We start from the raw sequence: 23,831 nt of genomic DNA on the forward strand, positions 1-23,831 counted from the left end.
TCTCTACCCAGACTAGGTCAGTATTTGACCGAATTAAGTAAACAAATTTTCGTATGTTCTCTCTCTTTCTCTCACTGTTTTTTACTTTTACTTGTCTTTATAACTAGTAGTTTGCTCTTCTTATTGACATCCCATCATCACAAGGAGATAGAGACAATAACGATAAAGGTTCTCTCACTGAGAATATATGTGTATTGATCTAGAAAGATATATCACATCAACCATATCGGATTATAAATTCAGGTATGTATGCTTACGTATAGTAATCTACTATTTTTTATGATTAACAAGATTGACTCTAGGGATTAAAATTGAGTTTGATTCTAACAGTCAAGGAAGTAACTCATTCATATCTGGTAATATACTAAGAAGTAAAATCATTTCACATGAATTGATTGTTGTTTTATTTGGGCAAACAAAGTTTAATATACTTATGAATTAAACACATTTTAATAAAGATTTGATTAAATCGACACCCATTGAATTAACTATAATGACAATTCAGATGAGAATAACGATAAATATGGGAGAATTATCAATTCTCACATCATTTAATTAGAAAGCAATACAGAAAACATTGTTTATTTATAGCAACTAGTATACTAAGCATTGCCACATGTGATTCCAGCTGACCATTCATTTTCTTAGCAAAGTACATTATGCTGCATAACTTCTCTTTCCACAAATGACTTAGAAATTTTGTTCAAGACCTGAAATTAAAATCAAGAAGGTTATTATTACCATTATATTTTGTAGTTTGGGAATTTTGAAATGCACAACAACAAGATGATTAAAATAAAATTCTAATTCCATAAGCAATTAATGCGTTGGTTATGATCGAAATAAACTTATAAGAATATCAGTTCATCTCACCATCTAGAAAGACCTTCTGGATTGTGGTAAGCTCTCTAGTGACATCCACAATATTCATTCTTTCTTTTGGTGATTCCAATGAACAAAAAAGTCCAATCCTAAAAAGGGAAACTAAGCACTCCTCTACAGTTGGAAGAAGAATCTCATGATTTCCATCTTCTCGTGCTCCATCTTCAGCTCTTGGTAAAAGATGTGGATCCAAAATCTTTATAAGATTGCAAGGAAATGAAATTGTAACAAAGTTATGTAGATTTTGACCGTCTTTAAAAAGTTCATCGGTGGGTCTTCTTCCGGTAAGCATTTCCAGCATAAGGATTCCAAAGCTATACATGTCACCATAAGTGGATACTTCTGAACCCATCCCATACTCTAAAATATGTAACAAAATGTGTTATATATATATGAAGAATTAAAAAAAAATATGAAGAATTAAAAAAACAAAGCAAGATTCAAGAATTTAAAACATACCCGATGGAGCATAACCAACTGTTCCTTTTATTCCGATCGTACTAGTATTCTTATTAGAGGTACCGGAAATGGTTGAGACAAGTCTTGCTATGCCAAAATCACTCACATGAGCAACCATGTCATCATCAAGAAGGACATTGCTTGGCTTTAGATCACAATGAAGGATTAACTGCTCACATTCTCGATGAAGGTAATGCAATGCAGAAGCAACATCGATGATGATGTTTAATCTATGACCAAGGTTCAATGTTGTTGGAGGATTTGCATTCAAAGTCTCAGGATGTAACCACTGTTCTAAGCTTCCATTTTTCATGTATTCAAAAACTAGAGCTTTAAATTCTTGACCTTTGTAATTTGTGCTAGAACAACATGTTAAAACCCTAACCAAATTTCGGTGTCTAATATTTTTGAGTGCGTTACATTCAACAACGAAACTCTTGTGAGCTCCCTTTTTATGGAGGTTCAAGACTTTAACTGCAACAACATTATCTTCTGAAACAATATTTCCTCTGTATACGGAACCAAAACTTCCTGATCCGATCATGTTTCTATCTGAGAATCCATCGGTTCCTACGTGTAATTCTTGGTATGAAACCTTAGCTAGTTGATCAATTGTTGGTGAATCAAAAGATCTCTTTTGATTTCTCTTCCTCATCATGTAGATAGTGATGATAAATGAAAGTATGAGAATAAAAGAAACCACACTAACTATCACTGCTATCAACCTGAACTTGTGTTGTTTTGCATGTTTCCTACCCTTGATAGGGCATGGTGGTAGATGCAGGTGGGAAATACCTCCACAAAGCTTTTTGTTTCCAATCACTTCTATTTGGGTTGCATTTCCAAATACACCATTTGTCGGTACCTCTCCTTCCAACATGTTAAAAGAAACATTCAAATATTCCAAAAATGAGATATTTTGCATACCATCAGGAATTGATCCAGACAATTGATTTCTTGAAAGGTCTAAATATCGAAGACCTTTGAGAGAAGCCAAAGAGGACGGTATTGTTCCGTTGAAGGAGTTCCTTTGCAAATGAATATATTCTAAGCTTATACATTCACCAATTTCTCTCGGAATATCACCAGATAGATGATTCTCAGAGACATCTAATTCTTCAATATTTTTTAACATACTCACTTCTCTTGGTAAGGTACCACTCAAAGAGTTATGTGACAAGTTCAATAAGATTGATAAAGAAAAAAGATTTAAAACCTCTACAGGTATGGTTCCTCTAAGCTTATTATGAGACAGATCTAGATATTGTAAATTTTGACAGTTTCCTAAGCTTGGAGGAATAATTCCTTGAAACATATTATGATCTAATTCTAAATCATACAATTGACTGAGATTGCCTATGAAGGGTGGAATATCTCCTGACAACTTGTTTTCCTCCAAATGTAATCTCTGCATATTTTTTAACTTCCCAAATGTAGTTGGAATAGTTCCTTCAAAGCAGTTAGACTCCATGGTCAAGAGAATTAAGCCAACTACACTTCCTAATTCTGCAGGAATTTTTCCTGATATCTGATTACCCCCCATATATAGTTGTTTAAGTTCAGTGGATAAATTCCCTATGGAATTTGGCAAATGACCTCCAAAATTATTATAAGATATCGAAAACTTGTGTAGTTTACTGCAATTTGTCAAATATTTTAAAAACTCTAAATCCATAGTTGAATTATCACCTAAATTGTTTTCTTCCAAATTTAGAATGGAAAGGTCTTGTAAATTCCCTAGACTTGGAACTTGTCCAACCAAATTCATGTTTTCTGATAAGTCTAATATTTGTAGGGCAGAAGCGTTTGCAATCGAAAAAGGGATTGGACCTGAGAATTGATTTCCTGCAAAATCAAATATTTTAAGATTGGGGAGGGTGTGGAAGATGTTGGGTGGAAAAGAGCCGAGAAAGTTATTTTGTTCCACCGCAAGGGAAATAAGTGATGAGATGTTATAAAGACAAGATGGAATCTTACCGGAAAAATTGTTCTCACCCAAAGCTAAAAATGTCAAGTGTTTGCGGCAACATATTTCTTGTGGAATATCTCCCTCAAAATTGTTAAGAGCAGCTGATAGACGTGTTAAGCATGAAAGATTTCCTATGAATGAAGGGATTCCTCCAGTTAAATTGTTATGCGCAACAGTCATGGCTTGAAGTTTTTTCAAAGAGCCGATTTCAGTTGGTATTTTACCAATGAGATGGTTCCCACTCAAAAACAATAATTTGAGATTAGAACAATATGTCAGGTTTGTAGGAATCTCACCTACAAAAGAATTATTGCTGAGAAAAAGTTGCTGCAAATGTAGCAACTGACCCAACTCCTGTGGAATTTCTCCAAAGAAGTTGTTGTCTCCAATGTCGAGAGTTTTCAGAAAAGTGAGATTGCAAACATGGGGAGATAAAGATCCATGTAACTGATATCTTTTTAGGCTCAACTCTGTAACTCGTTCATGCATGGGGCTGCATGTGATTCCATGCCACTTGCAGAAATGGATGGAAGAATTCCAAGATTCAAGAGCTTTGTATGGGTCACTAGAAATTGATTCTTTGAATTTGAGCAATGCCAAATGATCAGTTTGGTTTCCTATTGCAGCCACTGCCCTAATTTTGTTTGGACCAAACCACATTAAATTGAAGGTAAGCAAAAAAAGGAGATGAAGGTATAAAAGTGGAGGTGACAACAAAGAAAAAGACTTCATTTTGGTTTAGCAGAAAGTGGTTTATGTATTTAGTTTTGTTTGTGTTCTATAGTTATTATGTGGGAATAGAGAAGGAACATGCATTTAAATATTGGTGTGGGAAGAGAAAATTAAAGAAAATATCTTTCAAAGTGCAAGTCAAGTCATTTGAACGAACAGACAGATCAGAAGCACGGCACATGGGAGATAATTAATCACCTTTCGATAATTTTTGATGCAAAAGTCATTTATTAATTATACATGTTCAAAGCAAATTATCTTTCAATCTAAATCAAGTAAATGAGCACTAAGACGGGAAATCAAAAATCACATCGCACAAAAGCAGTAAGTCAAAACAAACAAAGTCGTGCAAAGACTACGAAATCACAAAAACAAACTAAACATACTAAGAAAATTGTAAAAATTACTTATTTAAGTATAAAATAAGAAAAAACAATTTGGAGGGGACCCAAAAACTAATAGAGTAACTAAACTTGATTTTAGGTCAAAATTGATGATACTCCACATGGATAATTTGCTGCTATCGATTCAAATAATAAGGGAAAATTAGTTTTAAATAATAATCAAATTTTAATAAATGTATGACTATGATCCTTAATCTTGTCCCTCTTAATACGTTCTTGACGATGTTTCTATGATAAAGCAAATACTACCATTTCAACATGACAATCGTTTCATTTGGGGTAGAAAACATGACAATCGTTTCTTAATAAAGATAATGCTGATGATGCGACACTTATCTCCAATTTGGCTTAGCGTCACGGATGGGTTGAGTTTAGACCTCTCAGATAGCTACACACACATTTATTTTTTTTGGTGTTATAAAGATATATTTTATGTGTACCTTTTTTTTTTTTGGTGTACTTACGTGTGTGTATCTGTAGAGACTAATTTTTTTTTTTTACAATAAAAAATGAGATATATTACCACAAGGAAAAACATAACTACTCTCTGGTACAAGGTGTGTAAAGAAGAGCAAAACAAGAGTATACAAAGTATCCTGAATAATTACAGATAAAAAGAAGTCGACCAATGCCCAAACAGACAAGAGGTTGCTGCCACCACATATGGTACCTAAAAGGAAAATACACATTTTTAGCTTTCAGCCAATGTAACGTAGTAATTTGGATTTTTTTTCCAAAAGCTGCCTAAAAGATTTAGCCTTATTAGAGAACAAACTGTGATTTCTTTCATTCAAAAACACATAAACGCTACATAATCAGACAAGCAGCAAAAACGACCGACGGGGTTTAAAGCTTCCCGTGGAATAAGCAAACTGAGTAAAATGATCCAAAATATGTCGGTGTTCCACAAAATTCAAACCAATCCAAGTTTTGACATGATGCCAAAGCACACCGAAAATAGGACAATGAATTAAGAGATGATCTTCCGTTTCATTATTGCCACAACCGGACACGAACAGTTGAGCGTCGACCAGGATGATGCCTCAACGCACCAAATTTTCCTTTATAGGCCACCTGTTATGAAGATTGACTAATTCCTTGAACTGAATAGGACCTCAATCGTTGAAATGGGAGAATTATAATTTTTTATAGCCTCACTCTTAAAGAAATTTATCACTTATACTATCGTCTAATAACAATAGCAATGTCAAAACCAATTGTTCACTTTTAGATCTCTTTTTCTATTTCTCTTCCCTTAACATTCATCGCCCGTAACCTTCAAATATCGAACAAAATCACAACAACAATCAATTTGTTTCATTTTCAAAAATCTCTTTCTCTCTGATCAGAATTTTCATCACCTTGACCTTTATCATCAATTCTCTTTATCAATGTCATTCTACGTATTTTTTAACTGATCAATTCTCTTTATCCAACCAATTCAACTTGCTCGACACGTCTGAGAAACTGATCTTCAAACCACATAAACAGAAGTCTTTCAAACAAAGGGCACCAAGCGGGTGGAGATGGGTGGGATCTTTTTACCCAAATACTTGGGATATCTCCATTTAAGACTTTGTACCTCCTTATTGAAAAAAAAAATATGAGTACTAATGCGATTAAGCTCCCAATGAAACATTTCAATCTTACGTGGGACCCACATTTTTTTAATATTGGAATATTAAAATATAATGATATTGAGTTATTGATATATGATTAACGAGTCTCGTTCAAGAAATTTGTGCGAGATGTTTGGTTGAAGGGATTAAGTGCTTATTAGATAGTACTATTAAAAATAAAAAATTACTGATGATAACACGTGTGACTCATTTATGTACCTAAAAGTGGATGTCTCTATTGTGGAATACTAACAAATGTCATAAGGACATTGTTTGAGAAACCCACAAAATAAAATTTTATCTTAAAAATACAAGTTAAACATGTAAAAAAAACATAATTTCACAATTTATTATATAAAAATTAATATTTTCAAATGTTCAAAGATATTTGTTTAGATTTTTACAAAATTATTTTTTTTCCACTCAATATTTTTTGGTAGTAATTCTATCTTTAGAGAGCACTCAGATTCACAAACTAGAAAAAGAGAACCCAAAGAAAGCTACCTACCCACTCACTAAGACCACCCACAATGGGGTTATTGAAAGCCATTTTCATCTATTGAAACTATTGGAGAAGGGGTTGTTGAAAATGATGTGGATGAAAGAGATGATGAACCATTTCAACATGTTGAAAGTCTGCACCGTATACCACGTGTCGCGTTTCTGTTGGTTCTTTTTGGCGCGTGTGCTACACGCGCCGACAGGGCGCGTGGGTTGAAGTTGGACGCGAAGAGAGAAGATTTTTTGCATAAAGTAGGGACACGTGGTGCTTCCTGATTGGCTGCTTGGATTTTTATCTTCTTAATAATTTGGACTCAATTATTTCATTGCAAATTTATTTTTTATTTTTTATTTTTTTTACCAAAATTCGTGATTTTTTTTCTCTACAAATAGAGACTTGGATCATTTGATTTGGACACAGAAAAAAAAAAACCAAATTTTTCACTCTCTTAATCTTATTATTTGCATTTATTTTGAAGTTTTAGTCTTTGTTTAGTGAAATGGATCCCAATAATAATCAATTCAACACCCAAAATTCTTCTGATTATCCATTTAGCTACCAAAATCTCAACAATTATCAACACACAAATCAATTTCCCAACCAACAATTACAAAATTTTGTTTTTGCAAAAAAACTAAAAAATAAATAGTTAATTGTATTATTTTAATTTAATTATAATTGATAATTTTAGGTAATTATAAAAACAAAAATATAAAATTAAATAAGAATAAGAAATAAAAGATGGTGGGATAGAGTGTTGAATGAAAAAACCATTGGAGATGTAAAAATTGAATGGGTGTTAAATTATGAGAGAGAAAATGATGTGGAGTGTTGGGAATTGAAAAAATGGATGTTGAAGGGTATTGAAAATTTTTAACCATTGCACATGGTCTAAGAAAAATAACATACTCAAATTTCAGATGAAACGAAAGTCATTTGCCGAACACACTTTTGTCGCCGATACCCAAAGCTTCTTCCTCTTTGTCGTACACTCTCTTGGTGGTTGCGTAATTTCACGCCACTCACTTGCACAATTGCAATTCACGTTCCGCAACTAGGGCTTTTCTTCCCTTTTAACACACACATATTTCGTTTTTATTTTCTATTCTCCTTTTTTAAATAAAAGTTACGCTATTTCAATTTTTTTTAACAAGCCAAAATGAGATATGTATTAACACAAAATTAGATTGTTGACCCGTATGTCGCACGGGTTTATTATTATGGGATTGACAAACCAATAATAAAATGCAATATATAAATAGGGTTTAGGGTATAGGAAATGTGATTCTCGCCTCAAAACTCATTCACAGTTGCACAACTTTGCTTGCAAAGAAAGATATAATAAAAGTATGCATAGGAAATAAAAGCTAACAACAGAATAAGGTTTTGAACGAAACAAAATTCAGATTAAGTTCAAAAAACATGACATTACACGACACAGTCTGAATCCTTAGATAATAGAACAAGAAATTGCGACAAAGCTAAATAGGAAGACTGCCAAAATTGGTGTAAACATCTCAAACTAAAAACAAAAAATGCAAAAAAGGATATTCCAATTCTCAAAAAAATAAGCATATTGATAAAATGCATGTTAAATTAGAATACCAGTTAAGCAGTGGTATGAGAGGAAAGTTATAAGGTCACGTCCTTCCATTTTCAAAAATCAAAATACCAAAATATATGATTCTTCTGCTGTCTGTGTAATTTACCATGGTTTAGGGTTTTTTTTTTTTTTTAGAGAAACATGGTTTAGGGTTTTCTATATATATCCGAGTTTGCATGGAAATTAGGGTACCCAAGTTTGCATGAAAATTAGGGTATTATGTTTGTAAACGTATTAAATAAGTGTACAACAACTTGTCAAAAAAAAAAGAGTCTACAGAAACAATAGATATATACAAACGATGACACAATAAGATAGGAATGAAAAGCTCATCAGTGAGGAGAAATATTAGGGATTGCTGCATTTTAGAGGGAATTTGTTAGGTTAAATTGGTGCGTTGCATTTTAGATGGAATTTGTTAGGTTAAATTGCTGCAAACCTAATTCAGCATTTTAAAGGGGAATTATTAGGTTAAGTTGTTGCAGACCTAATAAAATTAATAAATAAGGATTCTGCTCTCTAGCACAAGGAGTGCAAAAAGAAGCGGAACAAAATTACACCATCAAATTCTTAAAAATCAAAAAAGATGGAAACAACGGTCAACCACTCTTCAAACAGACAAGGGGTTGCTGCCACCACATAAGGTAACCAAAGGGAAAGCAAACATTTTTAGCTTTCAACCATGAAAGAGTAGTCATTTTTACCTTTTCCATCAGTTGCACAGTTGATGTAACAATATTAGAAAACAACCGATGGTGTCTTCCGTTCCATAGAACCCAAATACAACATAGCCAAATCATGTGAAGGAATGAACGACGAGAAATGTGGCCTCCTGCAGCATATATGAATTGATGAAAATGATCCATAACATGTTGAGTATCCACTTAATACACACCTATCCAAGACTTCAAAAGTTGCCAAAGAAAACCAAAAGTATGACAATATATAATTAGATGTTTTTCATTTTGGCCACAACCTGAAACACACAATTGAGCTTCAAGGGGAATAACACCGCGATGTTGTAAGTTGTCCTTCATAGACCATCTATTGCGAAAGAGCCACCAAGCACAAATAGAGATCTTTAACGGGACATTTTTATGCCACACCGCATCTGAAACGACATCATGGTCATGCATCTCCTGCCGCATGAGCATTTGATACACACCACGAACTGAATAGCCATCACTTATGTTCGGTCGCCATAACCAACTATCCAGACTAGAAACCTGTAAGGACACATTAGAGAGTAAATGTTTCACCTTCCCCAGTAACTCCTCCTCCCACGTCAACAACCGATGTCTCCACCCCACGCCTCCCCTACGTCCCCCCATCCTAAAGCATGCATCTCTCCCACCGTTAAGCCCTGATAAATGGACAAATCATACAAGCCTCCTAAACCTCTCCCTCAATGAAACTGAACCTACCCATCAATCTGTCCCAAAAAATGTGTTTAAACCATTACCTACAACCTTTGAAATGTTCGTTTCAAACCAACTCCCACTCTCAACACATACTCCCTCTTAGATTTTCACAATCTCTTGCCCACGACGATCCCCTCCTACCTCCCTCTTTAAGGCGCCCTCTTTCCTCACCATAGCGGGAAGAGAGGACCTTAAACCACAGACCATCCCTATCCACTAGACGCCTCCAACACCATTTACTTAAAAGAACAATATTAAATTCCTTCAATCTCCTTACCCTCAAACCACCATATGTGATATCTTCATCACAATTTTGAAGGCTAGTCATATATGTCTCTACTCCAATTTTAAAATAGGAGGAACTACACGAGCATCCTTCGTAGAAACTATATCAAAGAATTGGAAAATTAGAAAATAAAATAATCCTGCAATTTAAAATAATAGCTTTACATTAAACTGTGTTATCTTGGATAATTTTGTGTTGTTCTCGATGTCTTTGAATCCAAGTCTAACTACATGGTCACTTTCGATGCAATGCAACTAATTCATTTGCTCATTCAATATTCAATAACACATAGGAGACACGATACTTTAATTTCGTGAGGCTAAGAATAACTACATGACGAGACTTTGAGAAAGAAAATGATATATATCTATACGGTAGGTTTTCATTTTGGCTTTCATAATAATTAGAGAAAGGTTAACCATTGCTTCGGGCATTAGTTAAGAAATTATTAAAGGAAATGTTTTTTTGAAAACTGTCTATTTTACTTTTTGTAACTTGAAAAAGTATTGCTTTTAATATTGACTTTATTTTTTTTCTTTTTCGTGAGAGTTAACTTAAAATCAGAAATCTGAAGAATCGTGCCACGATTGTTGAAACAAGATCCTGAGGCAGCTACTGGAATTTTCGTGCCACGATGGTCGCGTTGAAGATAAAAATAAAACGTATATTCAGTTAGATTTGTTTCAGTTTTTTAAGGGTTTACTTTCCACTATAAATATAAGCCTTGTATCAGATGATAAGGTGTGTAGAAAACAGGGTTTAGAAGCCAACATACAAACTAGGGTTTATAGAGAATTTCTCTTGGCAACAACACTAGGGTTGGGATTGTTTTGATTCACCTTGAACAAAGCACTATTAGGATTGAGTCTCTTGGTCACGGGAAGAGGCTGGGACTTGGGTAGAATTAGGTTTGAAGACTGATTCTTGTAACTCAATATCTCTTTGTAAAGAAACTCATCATTATAGTGGATCGGAGAGCTGCTCTCTCCCCCAGACTAAGTCATCATTAGACCGAACTGGGTAAACAAATTCTTGTGTTCTTTCTCTTTCTTCTCTCTATCTCTTGCTGTTTTATTTGTTTGAATTATTTGCTACCCGCTTAATTTGATTACTTGGTATTAATTTGCTCCACGCATCAAGTTTGTTATTGGTGTATTTTTCTCAACGAATTCACAACAATTGGCGCCCACCGTGGGGCAAAGGTCAGATCAATAACCAGGTATCATGGGTTCGAAGTGGGATATTGAAAAGTTCACCGGTAGTAACGACTTCGGGTTGTGGAAGGTGAAGATGAGGGCAATTTTAATTCAACAAAAGTGTGTTGAAGCACTGAAGGGAGAAGCACAGATGTCTGCACATCTGACACCTGCTGAGAAGACGGAGATGAATGATAAAGCGGTCAACGCTATCATTCTGTGTCTTGGGGATAAGGTGTTGAGAGAAGTATCAAGGGAGCCTACTACTGTGTCTATGTGGAATAAACTTGATTCATTATACATGACCAAATTTTTGGCACATAGACAATGTCTGAAACAACAACTCTACTTTTACCGAATGGTGGAGTCAAAACCTATAATGGAGCAACTGACGGAGTTCAATAAGATTATTGATGATTTGGCGAACATAGATGTTAATCTGGAAGACGAGGATAAAGCCTTACACCTACTGTGTGCTTTACCTAGGTCCTTTGAGAATTTCAAGGATACTATGTGTACTTGCAGAAAAAGTACAATAAGGATTCTAGGGTTAAGAATCGTCTATTAGGGTTTAGACTGAATATTGGATACCTAAGAGTGTTCTCAAGGGTGGTATTTATAGCCTTCTATGGGCTTGGGTTTTGGTTGCTTAGTCTCCAAGTAATAGGGGTATTTAGGCCTTTTGGGCGGTTTCTAGAAGGTTCTAGAGGTTTAGAAAGGCGGCTTCTGCGCCTTGGGCTTTTGGGCTCTCTTCAAGGGCGCTAAGCCCTTTTTGAGGGTCTAAGAAGCCCTTTTGGAGGTCTTTTAGGTCCATAGGAATATTATGACGGTCCACAGCCCCCAAGCACAAGTCTTGGTACAAGGCGTGGTGCTTTAGAGCTAAATAATAGATTTAGGCGGGTTTTTGAAGTCTGTAGCGTGGCGACGTCTTATAGGATAACGCGCCCAATCTTCACAGACTTTCTGAAGAACCTCTTAGGTCCCTACAGAGGGTGTTTAAGTCCTTCCTGTGGGTCCCTAAACTCTTAGGAATATAATGACGGTCCACAGCCCCCAAGCACAAGTCTTGGTACAAGGCGTGGTGCTTTTAATTCTTTATGCGGTCTGGACGCTTTAATACGTTTGGGCGGGATGGTTCTATTTATGATGTCCCCTTCATCCAACGGTCCACATCTTCCGACTTTTGCTGTTCTGATGGCGTGTTACCTTTTCGTTCGATCTGTCCCACGTGTCAACGATCCGCTGAATCGGCACGTTTTTCGAGAGAGCTACCTTTTTCCCTTAAAAAGAGGCGGAAAACTCTTCCCTTCTCATTTCATTTCGTCGCTTCCGTTTCCTCACGAAGAGAAAAAACTCCCTTTCCGCCTCTGACTTGTTTGGTTGCATACTCAGGTAACTTGTTCGTTCCTTTCCCTTTTTCCTTGTTCTTCTTTTTATTTATCGGGCCGCCGAGTCAGAGCCTTAAAAAGGTTGACCCAGTTTGGGCGGTCTGTCAATACTTCTCCTTTATCGAGCCGCCGAGTCAGAGCCTTAAAAAGGTTGACCCAGTTTGGGCGGTCAGTCGATACTTCTCCTTTATCGGGCCGCCGAGTCAGGGCCGTCGAGTCAGAGCCTTAAAAAGGTTGACCCAGTTTGGGCGGTCTGTCGATACTTCTCCTTTATCGGGCCGCCGAGTCAGAGCCTTAAAAAGGTTGACCCAGTTTGGGCGGTCACTCGATACTTCTTCTTTTTAAAAACCTGCAAAACAAATCTCAAAGGTCGAAAAAGTTATTTTAGAATATAATTTCGCGTTTCATCTGTATGTTTTCAATGGCGGGACTGTTGCTTCCATGCTCGTTTAATTATGGCGTGTTGATTGGCGAGTTCTCTGCTTTCATTCATCTAGCCCTTGGCGGGCTTGTTAGTATCCCAACCTTGATTTATCTAAAATATAACAATACCTCCGAACTTCCAAAGTAAATAAATAAAAGAAAACTGAGAGTTTTAATCATATTTAATTGTCCATTTTTTTATGCAAAACTGATTATCCACATATTATATTTATATGATACCACTCGAATCGCAAGACAGGAAATTTGATTAATAATATAGACAGCTAGCTATGATACTAGCATATGCTCCTATGGGAAGAAATAACACATCAGGATCTTGTTGGTAGCTAGTAGGTTAAATAAGTTCTTAACTAATAAATGGAATTACTATATGCTTGTCGAGAAGTCAAGTTTCAGTAGGCTAATTCTACCTTATATATTTGACTATTAGTTAGTAGGATGGTGAAACAAACATATTTCCTTAACTAACAAGATATTTATAAAAGTAGAGATCAAGCTTTATCAATACTAGAAACTTGGTACATTAGCATGTGTAGAATGAATCTGACATGGATTTTCTAGCAATTTGGATTTACTGATCATGATCTGCCTTCCTATAATTTCTCTTAGTACATCATTTAAAGATAATCATAGTATTCTCATAAAAAAGGACAAGATTATACTTTCAATTACACCATACTATGTTTCTAGGCAACTCAACACAATCTTAAAAGTTCATGACTTTTGTGCAGTTTTAAAATATGTACCTGATTCCTTATGGATGATTTCAAAAATATGAAAGATTAAAACTTACAGTGAAGTCGATCATACCATGCTCTTTTAGTTTCTGTAGCAGCCAAAATGAGTTGATACATTAACACCTTAAAATCAGCATATCGATGCTATCAGTCGTCTTGGCTTGTCATCTTGATTCCACCTCCAAACTTTTTCGCCCTTTAACTTGTCTATCAATAGCATCCTATACCCATGCTTTCTTTATTCTAACCTTTCTTCGTGGTATAGCCTATATTAGTCTATTTTACATAGCTATTTCCTAACGAACCAAGAGGGGTATCTGTTCGCCTAATTAAAAGCATATTTCGATCGCAGCTTCCACAACAAAGGAAGTAATAACAATAACTAAATTAATTCGCCAATTGAATATATATTATGATCCTTATGCACATAACCTGGTATAACGCTGCTTTACGGTTTGTTGATGTCCTTTCAAGACGGCGTCGGTCGGGTTCATGGCGGTGTGATTCTTAGCGGCTTCGATGATGAGACGGATGCCCGGAGGTCAGGGACGACAGCATCAAACAAGGCTGGATTGAAGTGTGGCCCGGGTCAGTTTTACCGGTTCCACGCTCACTGCATTTTTGTCTTTTCCAGGGGCGCTTTGTGCAATATATCGAAACCGGCCAAATCAAATACACATCATAAATAGTTAAATAAATAACTGAGAATCTCCAGTATTATGTTGATATTTCAAGTTCCATAAATTATGATGATTTCTAGAAGAAAACTAATAGCGTGTGTAAATAGTAACTGAATAAGCTCACTATAGGTTCACTATAGGCAAGCTTTATTATAACCAAGAAGCAGCAATATTAAAACTATACATTCAGGAGTGTGCATATTATGATGAATAAGTTACTAACAAGGTGATATAACGTTATAAATCTTTCCAATATTATTAGTTAAATTAATGAATATAAAGTAGATTAACAACATGTGGTGGAAATTTCATTAATGAATAGCAGAAAGGTTTAAAAACATATGGTAGCGCAATGGAACAGTAGATAGTAACACAAATAGCAAAAATTAAAGATCTCATGAGTGGTTTTAATTTGGAAACTAAATCAAAGGCACATATAGGTCAATATTTGATAATGGAACTTACAACAGGATAAAACAACTATGCCATCAAATACGACTTCAAAAAATATGTCCATGAGAAAAGTGCTTGGAAACTATATCAAAAACTACCATTACCTTTTGTTATATATCACCAGAAGTCTTATTTTTAATTTATATATATAGAAACCGTGTGGTATGCAGAAGCAGCATAAATAGATACTAGATATCGTTACGCAGAAGCAACATAAATAGATACTAGATATCGTGAGTAAAAAATATAACCTGGGACCTGCTTTGATCGAAGCTTCTTTGAGCGTTGTGGTTTCAGCAGAACAAACAACAACACAATCGGACTTACCGATGGTACAACAGTAGTCTTACGATGTGGAATTTTGAAAGGAGGAAGAAACAGCAACCCATCGGCGAGATGGATTGATAACTCACAGGCTAAAGAGATCTTTCATCGCCTCTACGACCTCGCCATCGGGTCGATCAGACCTCGCAGTGATGAAAAGGAAAAGGTGTTTCTAAATCGCGGTTTAGGGTTGCGATTCAGAGGTGAGGTGCGGCCTAGGTTAGTTTTACCGAGGTTCCCACAGACGGCGCCAACTGTACTTGCAGAAAAAGTACAATAAGGATTCTAGGGTTAAGAATCGTCTATTAGGGTTTAGACTGAATATTGGATACCTGAGAGTGTTCTCAAGGGTGGTATTTATAGCCTTCTATAGGCTTGGGTTTTGGTTGCTTAGTCTCCAAGTAATAGGGGTATTTAGGCCTTTTGGGCGGTTTCTAGAAGGTTCTAGAGGTTTAGAAAGGCGGCTTCTGCGCCTTGGGCTTTTGGGCTCTCTTCAAGGGCGCTAAGCCCTTTTTGAGGGTCAAAGAAGCCCTTTTGGAGGTCTTTTAGGTCCATAGGAATATTATGACGGCCACTATGCTTTATGGCAAAGAGGGCACTATCACTTTGGAGGAAGTTCAAGCGGCTTTGAGAACCAAAGAGTTGACCAAGTTCAAAGAGTTGAAGGTTGATGATAGTGGAGAAGGCTTGAATGTCTCAAGGGGGAGAAGTCAAAACAGAGGAAAAGGGAAAGGCAAGAATTCCAGGTCAAAGTCTAGATCGAAGGGTGATGGCAATAAAACACAGTACAAATGTTTTATTTGTCACAATCCAGGTCACTTCAAGAATGATTGTCCGGAAAGAAAGGGCAATGGAGGTGGAAATCCATCCGTTCAGATTGCAAGTAATGAGGAAGGTTATGAGAGTGTTGGAGCATTAACTGTGACAAGTTGGGAACCTGAAAAGGGTTGGGTCTTGGACTCTGGGTGCTCTTATCACATCTGTCCGAGAAAGGAGTACTTTGAAACGTTAGAGTTGGAAGAAGGTGGAGTAGTTCGCCTTGGCAATAATAAGGCTTGTAAAATTCAAGGTATTGGTACTATCCCTCTCAAAATGTTTAATGATCGTGATTTCCTTTTGAAGGATGTAAGGTATATTCCTGAACTTAGGAGAAATTTAATATCCATAAGCATGTTTGATGGTCTAGGCTATTGCACTAGAATTGAACGTGGTGTGATGAGAATTTCTCATGGTGCATTGGTTATAGCTAAAGGGTCTAAAATACATGGTTTATATATTTTAGAAGGTTCCACCGTAATAGCTCATGCATCGGTTGCTAGTGGAGACACTCTGGACGTAACTAAACTGTGGCATTTGAGGTTGGGTCATGTCAGTGAGAGGGGTTTGGTTGAGCTAGCTAAACAAGGGTTGCTAGGGAATGAAAAATTGAACAACACAAGGTGAAGTTTGGAGTGGGGGTGCATAAATCTATTAAGCCATTTGAGTATGTTCATTCGGATCTTTGGGGTCCAGCATCAGTTAATACTCATGGGGGAGGTTCATATTTCATGTCTATCATTGATGATTATTCTAGAAGAGTATGGGTTTACATTCTGAAGAAGAAAAGTGATGCCTTTGAAAAATTCAAAGAATGGAATACACTTGTAGAAAATCAGATTGGGACTAAACTGAAAGTGTTGAGAACTGACAATGGCCTGGAGTTTGTTTCAGAGCAGTTTAATGAGTTTTGCAGGAAGAAAGGTATAAAGAGGCATAGAACCGTGGCATACACACCTCAACAGAATGGCCTTGCAGAAAGAATGAATAGGACTTTGTTGGAGCGTGTGAGGTGTATGCTGTTGGGAGCTGGATTGTCCAAGAGTTTCCGGGGAGAAGCTGTTAGTACTACAGCATATTTGATTAACATATGTCCATCCACAGGGATAGGTCTCAAGACACCTATGGAGGTTTGGAGTGGGAGACCGGTAGACTACTCTAACTTGAAAGTCTTCGGAGCTTTAGCATTTGCCCATGTCAGACAAGACAAACTTGATGCTAGATATGTGAAGTGTATTTTCATGGGTTATCCTGAAGGTGTGAAAGGTTACAGACTGTGGAAGATGGAACCTAGAGAATCAAAATTTATTATAAGCAGGGATGTTACTTTTGATGAGACCCGTATGGGGATGAAGTGCAAAGACCTGGATACAAGCTCGGAAACGGGGATAGAGAAAATTCAGTTTGAGGTGGAGCCTACCATTGATGAAAGGGAAGAGAAGGATCAGACTCCAGTACCTGATGAGGGTGAAGGCCAAGAGATAATTAATCCTGACTATCAGCTAGCAAGAGATAGGACGAGGAGACAAATTAATCCACCTGAGAGATACGGTTATGCTAACCTTATTTGTTATGCTTTGAATGCAGCTGAAGAATTGCAAGACTCAGAACCAAAGAACTTCAGGGAAGCATTAGAAAGCAATGAAAACAAGGACTGGCTGAAGGCAATGAATGAGGAAATGATTTCATTGGAGAAGAACCAGACTTGGAAACTTGTTACATTACCTAAGAATCAAAGGGTAGTGGGAAGCAGGTGGGTGTTTAAGAAGAAAGAAGGTATACCAGGGGTCGAAGCACCAAGGTATAAGGCAAGACTTGTAGCAAAGGGTTTTACTCAGGTGGAAGGGATTGACTACAATGAAATCTTTTCACCGGTGGTAAAACATTGTTCTATAAGGGTACTTATGGCGATTGTTAACATGTATGATCTTGAGTTAGAACAGATGGATGTGAAGACCGCATTTCTACATGGAGAGTTGGAAGAAACTATCTATATGCAACAACCATAAGGTTTCGTAGAAGACAATACAAAAGTGTGTTTGTTAAAGAAATCTTTGTATGGGTTGAAGCAAAGTCCAAGGCAGTGGTATCGTCGGTTTGATGAGTTCCTAGTAAAGGCTGGTTTTGTGAGAAGCAACTATGATAGTTGTGTTTACATGATGAGAAGGAATGAGAAAGTCATTCTCTATCTTCTCCTTTATGTAGATGATATTCTTATGGCAAGTTCTGGCAGGCAAGAGATTCAGAAGCTCAAGGAAAGATTGAATGATGAATTTGAGATGAAGGATCTTAGTAATGCAAAGAAGATACTTGGTATGGATATCATGAGGGACCGGAACAAAGGTGAGTTGTTCTTATCTCAGCATGGGTACTTGAGGAAAGTGGTGGAGCGGTTCAGAATGAAAGATTCTAAAGTCGTTAGCACTCCTCTTGGTCACCACACAAAGCTATCTATAAAGTAGTGTCCTCAATCCGAGGAAGAGAAAAGCAAGATGGAGGGTACTCCCTATGCAAGTGGGGTTGGAAGCATTATGTATGGTATGGTTTGTAGTAGGTCGGACTTATCCTACGCAATTAGTGTGATAAGTCGGTTTATGGCAAATCCGGGTCAAGTGCATTGGCAAGCTTTGAAGTGGGTTCTGAGATATTTGAATGGATCTTTGAAAGGTGGTCTAAGGTATACAGGTCAGAACCAGGTAGGGATGCTTTGGAGGGATATGTGGATGCGGACTATGCAGGTAACATAGACACTAGAAAATCTTTGTCAGGTTTTGTGTTTACATTGTTCGGTACAGCGGTAACTTGGAAGGCAAATCAACAATCAGTTGTAGCTCTTTCAACAACTCAAGCAGAGTACATAGCCCTTGTTGAAGGGGTCAAGGAAGCCATATGGTTGAAAGGTATGATTGGAGAAATGGGGATTAGTCAAGGGTGTGTGAAGATACATTGTGATAGCCAAAGTGTCATTCATTTGGCAAATCATCAGGTATATCATGAAAGGACAAAGCACATTGACATTCGTTTGCACTTCGTAAGAGACATGATTGAGACAAAGGAGATCATGGTGGAGAAAGTGGCATCGGAAGAGAATCCAGCAGACATGTTCACCAAATCATTACCAAGATCGAGATTCAAGCATTGCTTGGACTTGATTAACTTCATCGAAGCTTAGATGAAGGATTGGAGAGAGCAGCAAAGTGATTGATGGTTAAACTGACATCATCACTGATTTGAAGTCAAGGTGGAGAATTGTCAGAGTTAACTTAAAATCAGAAATCTGGAGAATCGTGCCACGATGGAGAAGCATCGCGCCACGATTGTTGAAGTAAGATCATGAGGCAGCTACTGGAATTTTCGTGCCATGATGGTCGTGTTGAAGATAAAAATAAAACGTATTTTCAGTTAGATTTGTTTCAGTTTTTTAAGGGTTTACTTTCCACTATAAATATAAGCCTTGTATCAGATGATAAGGTGTGTAGAAAATAGGGTTTAGAAGCCAACATACAAACTATGGTTTATAGAGAATTTCTCTTGGCAACAACACTAGGGTTGGGATTGTTTTGATTCACCTTGAACAAATCACTATTAGGATTGAGTCTCTTGGTCACGGGAAGAGGCTGGGACTTGGGTAGAATTAGGTTTGAAGACTAATTCTTGTAACTCAATATCTCTTTGTAAAGAAACTCATCATTATAGTGGATCAGAGAGCTGCTCTCTCCCCCAGACTAGGTCATCATTAGACCGAACTAGGTAAACAAATTCTTGTGTTCTTTCTCTTTCTTCCCTCTATCTCTTGCTGTTTTATTTGTTTGGATTATTTGCTACCCGCTTAATTTGATTACTTGGTATTAATTTGCTCCACGCATCAAGTTTGTTATTGGTGTGTTTTTCTCAACGAATTCACAACATTTTCATTTTTAGTTGTTTAACTAGTGTCCCGGGAACACCGGTTAACATGACTCTAATAATTAAATCTCCTATCTCATTGTTATGAAGATTAAGTTCAATGTCAAATACTGACGTACTAATTTCTCTAGAAATCGAGCAACTTACAAAAATAAAAATCGGATCAAACGATACTCAATATGTTATCAATAATTTTCCCTTACTACTTTAGTAAAACAAAAGAAATAAACATTATTTTTAACTCAGCACAAAATGAGGAATTTTAAAGCATGATTTGCTTGCCGGTTACTAAAGAAAGAGGAACCAGATTGACTATAAACTAAAATTTCTCATATATTGATTGCGAAAAAGCTCTTAATGAACCGAAACAAAAAAAAGGGGGAAAACTCTTATACACTAAAATGAAATGGAAAATTGAAATTACAAACTAGAGAAAAGGGGATGAGTAATTAAGGAAGAATAATAGAACAAGGGAGATTAAGGTGTGTTTAACATCCCCCTCATGCAGAATGATATCAAATATTCACATTGGATAAAAGTAACTCAGGTTGGATAGACTCAATAATCTTTAAAAGTAAATGAGGTCTGAAACAAATTTTTTGTTATATGAGGTATTTTTTGTCTGAATATGAGACATTTTTGTTTATAAAATTTAAAGAAAAATATTAGTTTTTTGTTAATGGGCTTAAAGCAATGACTTTAATGATTTTATCTTTAGAGTTTGGGGTAACCTTAATGAAAGGGTCCGAGTGCCTTCTTGAATGTATATGTATAAGGTGAAGAATATCTTTTTGAATATCGATGTCTCTTTATCCATCTCGATGTGATTAATTTATTTATGAAAAACTATATTACTATTTCTTTTTATTTTAGATTCTAAATATCAACGAGAATTGAATATTCATAAATACTTGCTACCCATAAATCTATATATAGAGATGGGAGCTCTCTGCCATCCCTAGCTAGCCAAGGGTGCTCTTGATAAATTTTCCTTTCACTATTGACAAATCGTATAATGCATTAAAATATTCTCATGAGAGAATGAGACTTGTTGGTACACGTAACATATGCATACAAATGTAGTGTACAGGTAAGGTAAAGTATATTTGCACATTTTCTTTATAGGAAAAACTATATAATGCACATTAAAGAATGCATACATATCATATCATACGGGACAAAAAAAATAATACGGGACAACTAAGCTATAATCAAGAGCCTTCAACCTTTTTATTATACTATAATAAAATAAAAAGTTTACCTTTTTGTAGTAATTTTTGTTCATAGACTAAAAGATAACGAAACATGTAATTTTTTTCTGGGACAGAGATAAAATAAATAAGATAAAAAGTGTAGTTTTTGCATTTCACTAATCTAAAAGAGTAAAAAGACTATTTCTTTGACAAAACTTATGTAAAGGACTTATATCATGCAGAATAATATTTGAACTCAAGTTTATGCTCATTGCAGTTTATTTTCTGGGTTTTCTATATCATGCATTTTAATTTCATGATTGTTTGTTACATTTTGATTTTCAGAATCCCTTGTGCTATATTAAAATTTGAGTTTAAGGACTAACTAAATTTGAACAATGAAAACATGCTTTTTATCTCTCTCAAGTTTTTTTAATTAGCTATTTTTAGGTCATTACCAAAGTAACTAACTAAATTTTTGTTTTTTTTAATACCAAATTTTTGTTGTTGTGAAAATAGCTAATTTATATTAGATTTTTTTTAAAGTAAAGGTAAAATGTTAACGCTTACCAAACCTTATCTACTACAAACTTAAGTGAAGAAGGACAGTCTCATGACATGAAGAAAGGAAAAAAAAAAATTGGACTTCAAAGAAATCTCGGTCAAAGATGAAGGTTTTTAGAATATAAAATAATGGACAAATATTTTGGGAGATCGATCTACTGGTATTAGCGAAAGACTCAATAAAAGTTAGAATATAGTCTTGTATGAATATTAAATGAATTTGAATTGTTTCCGATTTCAAAAAACGGTGAGACCATGGCACGACATAAAATGAGGTCACTAATACTAACCTAATCGTAGAACTCATTCCGCGTATCAAAATTACATTTTTATCTCTCTCAAGTTTTTTTTTTGGAATCTCTCTCAAGTTAGAAGCCTTTAAACAAAAACATTAAATATCATTCATATTTTATTTTTATATTGATGGTAATCTTGAACAAGTTGTTTCCCTACTTTGAAGGTAATCTTGAAGACTGAATCATCAACTTCGTCCCTGAATTTGCAAGCATCAGCTAAAATCGTCCTTAAATTTTGCAAAATATCAATTTTGTCCCTGAATTTCTCTCATGTCCATCAAAATGGTCCCTCCGTCCAAAAGGTCCGTTAGTGATGCTAAGCTGGCTCCCTGTATGTTGTGTTGTCATGTACACATGTCAAAAAGGAAGTCACGTGTACAAGGACTAAATTGATGGAAACGCAAAAAATTCAGTTTTCACTTTTCAACTGCAATTTTTTCTGCTTTTTCCATTTTTACCCTTGTTTTATCCTTACCTTCCACCCTCATATTTCAGTCATACCCATCAAAACAGTCCCCGACCTTTCTCCTTCCCGCTAAAACCTTCATCGCCTTCTCCTCTCCAAAATCATCATCATCGCCAGCGATCAACGATGGATTTTTGAAGAACGAAATGGTCTTTGCTTAAGGTGATTCTTACATCTATCTCACCTTCTTCTCCCGTTCGTTTTCACCATTTTTTTGGCCGTTTTTTTTTTCGATTTTAGTTTTGATGATTTCGTTTTTAGTTTTAATGATTTTGTTTTCAGGTTTTCAGTTTTTTTTGTTGTTTAGATTAGTCTTATTAGTGTTTTCGGTTTATAAAATAGAAAGATGATTTTTGTTCTGGTTGGTTACTATATTTGGTAATGGTGGAAATGTAGAAAATGTTGATGCTTGTAATGGTGGAAATGCAGAAAATGTTGATGTTGATAATGGTGGAAGGTGGCATTTAGGGTGGGTGAGGGAAAGAATTTTCCATCATGGGAAAGTTGATTGTTTACCATTAGATTAAATTGGAGCACTGATTTTATCATGGTCTATCCACACTACATTTTTTTAGTTTGTCTTCAACCTTATTAACCTCCAACCACTACCACCACGTCACTTGAACACTAACCCAGATTTTCCATTGCCGACGTGGCTGTACAATTGTACCAACCTCAGGTGCCTCAATCTCCTCCAAAATTACTTCACCGGCCAAATCCCCGACGGCATAAACAACATCAAAACACTGACCCATCTCAACCACACCAAGAACATAACAAACTCAGATCTGGAATTTCATGAAAGAACAAATTTGTTGGTCTTTTTTTAGAATAAAATATACTGAAAAACATTGATGATGAATGTGGTAGTTTTTTTCATTTTGAGAAAGAAAAAAAAAGGTTGATTTTCTTCCAAATATTAAGTCTATTAAACTCTTTAACTTTGTCCACTCTCAGTTCATACTTCATAATCTGTAGAACAACTAACTTGTTCCATATCAAAGGCATGACATTTCAAGTGGTTCACCACAAGAATCATAGAATTCCGTAATTCTTGTGTAGGTGTGAAGATTAATACTTCTGATAGAATCTACCTTCATCGAAAGCACAACTGCAACATTTTCAATATAAAACTGTCACCGCCGTTGATACTGTTGTCGGCGCCGGCGTACTTGCTTGTTGAAAAACAACGCCGGAGGAAGGTGAAGTTCGTCGGAAAGATGAAGATTAAGAAAAGAGTTGACCGCAAGTGGGGAAGAGAAGAATGGTTGTGGAGAAAGATTGTATGAAAATAAATATAGTGATGAGAATGTATGATAATAGTGTGTGTCAGATTTAATCCAATGGTAGAAATTATTAGTATCTCTAAAATTCATTCAATGTGTTAGACCAAAATCATCTTAACAAAAAAGATTGATTTTAAATGGATATGGGTTGGTGGGTGAATTGCAGATTTGTATTTTCAAAGGTTGAAGATGATGGAGGAAAATA

General features: G+C 35.8%; 1 protein-coding gene across 1 annotated transcript; it reads right to left on the reverse strand.

Moving 5' to 3' along the window:
- Positions 1–264: 264 nt before the first annotated feature.
- LOC25486456 (probable LRR receptor-like serine/threonine-protein kinase At3g47570) lies at positions 265–3,279 on the reverse strand. The gene is made up of 3 exons (XM_039830494.1): positions 1,342–3,279; positions 874–1,242; positions 265–710 (listed from the first exon to the last, which is right to left on the reverse strand). Exons 1-3 carry the CDS (start codon positions 3,107–3,109, stop codon positions 691–693), a joined length of 2,157 nt encoding a protein of 718 aa, XP_039686428.1. The 5' UTR covers positions 3,110–3,279; the 3' UTR covers positions 265–690.
- Between the last annotated feature and the right edge of the window lie 20,552 nt (positions 3,280–23,831).

Source organism: Medicago truncatula, chromosome 2 (genome assembly GCF_003473485.1).
Source record: "Medicago truncatula cultivar Jemalong A17 chromosome 2, MtrunA17r5.0-ANR, whole genome shotgun sequence".
Lineage (NCBI taxonomy): Eukaryota > Viridiplantae > Streptophyta > Magnoliopsida > Fabales > Fabaceae > Medicago > Medicago truncatula.

Coding starts and splice junctions, on each gene's coding strand:
- LOC25486456 (XM_039830494.1), bottom strand. CDS start 3,109: ATGAATTTGGTTGGACAAGTTCCAAGTCTAGGGAATTTACAAGACCTT. Junction 1,243..1,341: donor AGTTGGTTATGCTCCATCGG/GTATGTTTTAAA, acceptor TACATATTTTAG/AGTATGGGATGGGTTCAGAA. Junction 711..873: donor CCAGAAGGTCTTTCTAGATG/GTGAGATGAACT, acceptor TTTTAATTTCAG/GTCTTGAACAAAATTTCTAA.